The sequence below is a fragment of the Lepidothrix coronata genome, unplaced genomic scaffold, assembly GCF_001604755.1.
Source record: "Lepidothrix coronata isolate B3197 unplaced genomic scaffold, Lepidothrix_coronata-1.0 Scaffold134, whole genome shotgun sequence".
Taxonomy (NCBI): domain Eukaryota; kingdom Metazoa; phylum Chordata; class Aves; order Passeriformes; family Pipridae; genus Lepidothrix; species Lepidothrix coronata.
The window spans coordinates 2,511,351-2,514,734 of NW_016690314.1; the positions used below are offsets into that span (position 1 = coordinate 2,511,351).

At 42.6% G+C, this 3,384-nt stretch overlaps 1 protein-coding gene across 4 annotated transcripts in view; it reads right to left on the reverse strand.

The window, feature by feature from the left end:
- CNTN6 (contactin 6) overlaps nucleotides 1-3,384 on the reverse strand; it is a 131,429-nt gene that overhangs the window by 36,363 nt on the left and 91,682 nt on the right. For all 4 annotated transcript variants that reach the window (XM_017827048.1, XM_017827047.1, XM_017827046.1 and 1 more), the window contains one exon: nucleotides 2,386-2,522. In XM_017827048.1, coding sequence (XP_017682537.1) covers nucleotides 2,386-2,522 — 137 coding nt within the window. The remainder of the gene's footprint in view (nucleotides 1-2,385; nucleotides 2,523-3,384) is intronic.

Genomic DNA, 3,384 nt, shown 5'->3' on the forward strand with positions numbered 1-3,384 from the left:
CAGCTCCATGTCTCTCCTGTGCTGTTCCCCAGGGCTGGAGCAGCTCTGCAGGGGGGTCTCCCCTGAGGAGGCAGAGGAGCAGAATCCTCCCCTGCCCATGCTGGGGGATCAGCCCAGGGCACGGGGTGAGGGTTGTGGGCTGGGTCATGTCCAGTCTCTCACCCACCAACACCCCCAAGTCCTTCTCCCCAGGGTTGCTCTTATCTGTTCACCCCCCAGCTCGCTGAGCTGCCCCAGACAGGGCAGTTCTACAACCTGCTGGGGGAATTCCTCTGCCTCCTGCAGAGGGGGAACACCACATATTGAGCCCTGGAGCTCTATTTTCCAACACCAGCTTTTTCTTGGAGGCCTCCCAACCACGAGGTGACCCAGCCCAACCTTGTTTAGCTTGGAAATGGGATGAGAGCACAGCCTGGGGCTGCGTGGCTGCTGTGTGGCAAACTAATTAAGAACATTACATTACTTAGCCACTGATAATGGGCTTTTTTGAGCCTCTCACTCCAGATATCTTCTGCACACTTAGTTTTACCTCCAGGCTGTTTGTTATCCTCTCCATGCATTCTATTTTCACAAACATCCTTTGAATATAAACCCCCCTCTGAAGCAACACTAGTGTTCCACACATATCCCAAATTCCCCACTGTTCTCTGCAGGCTCTTTGGAGCTGTGCATTCAAAGAGAAGAATAAAGCACCCCGTGTACACAAGCAGGAATAATGCTGGGATGACCAGGGAGGTGGTGGGGCAGAAAGGTTTGACAAAGGGTGAAAAATATGCTCAGAACCAGCCTCAAGGTGCAAAGCATCTGGAGTTATTCTTCCTGTGAGGATTCAAACAAGCAGGTGCTGTGACAAACTGAATATTTTATTATACCTCTCTTGTCCTTTCACCTCCAAACTGTCCATTTTTGTCCACTGAGCAATAACACCCAGCATTTTCTTGCCTGAAGTACTGCATTTACAGCACACTGTAAGTACTGGGAAAATGTTGCTTGAAAATGTGTCCACAGAGCATTTTATTCTCCTTTATTGAAGCGATGCAATTGAAGAGTGACAGATTCTAAATATTGCTCCCTTTAAAGAGAGAGAAACTGGAGAATCTTGCCTAGGCAGAGGTGACAATGAGCAGAATGACCAGACTCAGGAAAACTGCAATCCAAGGAAATCCTCGCTATTTTCCTCAGAGGAAGGTTGGGTCCATTCAACTAATCCATGGAAAGTTGAATGCCACTCCAGCTTCTCCAAATAATAACTGCTAAATCCAATGAGTGCTGGTTCTGCCACCCAGCAGGTGCTAATTTGTCCCATATGTTTTGGAAATGATTCTGTACCTGTTCTTGCTAAACAGAAATGAATCACAATATTGTTTTTTCCAAGCAGATAAAAATGCATCACAGGTGAGTCCTGCCATTCTGTGCCCAAGAGGTGCTGGATGGATGTTTAATAAAGAAGGGAAAGCTTCACAAAGTGCAAACCCAGCAATTTCACAAAAGTCAGTCTCCAGGAGGTTGCCAACAACTGAGGGCTGGAGGATGGATGTGCCAAAGCTTGGCCACCACAGAAATAGAATTATTGTGCCTGGAAGCTGGGCTCTCAAAGATCTGGCTAATTAAGGATCTGATCCTGTTTCTGAAGCGTTTGAGCTCCAATTGACTTCCCCTCTCCTTCTACACTCCCACCACTTCACTAATTCCCTTTCCACTTAGTCCTTGGTTTGCTTTGAAGTGAGAGATTTTGCACTTATTCATCTTTTCATTATGACTTTATGTGGCTTTCTTTAGCCTATTGTCCCTCTACCCAGCACCAGAAAATACTACCCTCAATATTCACTGATTTTCCGAGCTGACTGATTAATTAAGTTTAGGGATTAGCACAGCATGGGAGCAGCCATACTGCAGGGGACCAAAGGTCCACCCAGCTACAGACTCAGAACAGAAACAGAAGAAAAGTGCAATTTAATGCTGATCATTTTGCAATTCCAGCTCTGAAAAGCTCTTCCAGTCCGTTGGCATCCTCCCAGTTCCCCAATTTACAGATTAAGTCTACAAATGTATTTAGTGTTTCTTCAGCCCTTCTTTCAGCAATTATAATTGATATTTTTAACCTACTGCCATATCTTGGAGCAATTAGATGCTCTGTAAGATAAATTACACCAAGAAACTGTTGTTTCTATCTAAACTACATCATACATTTGCAACAAAGATGAACTTCAAGAATCAAGGCTTTATGTTACAAAGAGTTTGTGCTATTACATTTATTTTGATATATTAATCCTCACCTACTTTTTGAAACTAAATTAATGTACTGTGAAATGAATTTTATGACTAAATCATGAAAAAATGGCAAAAATACGAGGAAAAAAGCCAGGAAGACAAGAGGAATCTTACCTCTGACACCAGGGGCTGGCCATTTTTTAACCAACTGTAGGAAGGGTTTGGTTTTCCTTTTGCCTTACATTCCCAATATAAACTGTCATAGAGAGACAGAAAGGCATTTTGGATTTTTTTATCCCATTCAGGGGGTGCTGAAAAGAATATGCAAATCATTTTAGGCAGGAGAAAAGGGATTTTGCTTGAGGTGTGTTGCCATTAATTAATGAACTGAGCAAGGCTAATTAATACCTGTCCAACACATTCTTATTATGCTACAAGTGAATTCTGCACAACAATTACCTGGAATTAAATTTTAGGACAAGCTTGGGAAACTGTTAGAGGTCAAGTGACCAGGGGGAAGGGAGTTTGGTTAAGAAATTGTCCATTTTTTTGGCCAAAATTTACAGAAACAATGCTTTTAGATGTCTGAAATTCAAGATGTTCTTGAGGTCCCTAATTTCTGAAAAACAAACTTTCTCTAAATGCACTTGAATATTTGCACCAGGAATATATCAAAATCTTTGGTCAGTAGGTAATAAAATCATAGATTGTAAAAATCACCTCCCTGTTTTGCCCACATACCTGAGACAGTGGGCTCAGAGCTTGAGTTCTCAGGTTGTAATTTACACCACAGATACTACACAGAGGAATTAGGGCTACTCAGAGTAGAAAAACCCCTCCTGGACACTCGTGGAACACTGACATCAATCCACTGCAGTGTAAAAGGAATCACATCCCAGCTCTGTAAACACCTGAGAGCCCAGGACTGAGCTGAGCAGGGATTATCTCGAGGCAGGCTGACATTTAGAAGAGTTGTCAAGATAAAGGGGAATATGAAAGCCATGGAGAGTAATTAATATCCACCTAAATTTAGGGTAGATCAAAGCCACAGGGAAGGAGATGCGTCCCTCTGCCTCTGGCACAAGTGGCTGTTGTTTTAACGTGCCATGAGAAGTTTTTGGTTGGGTTATATAAATAAATATATATATATATATATATATATATATATATATA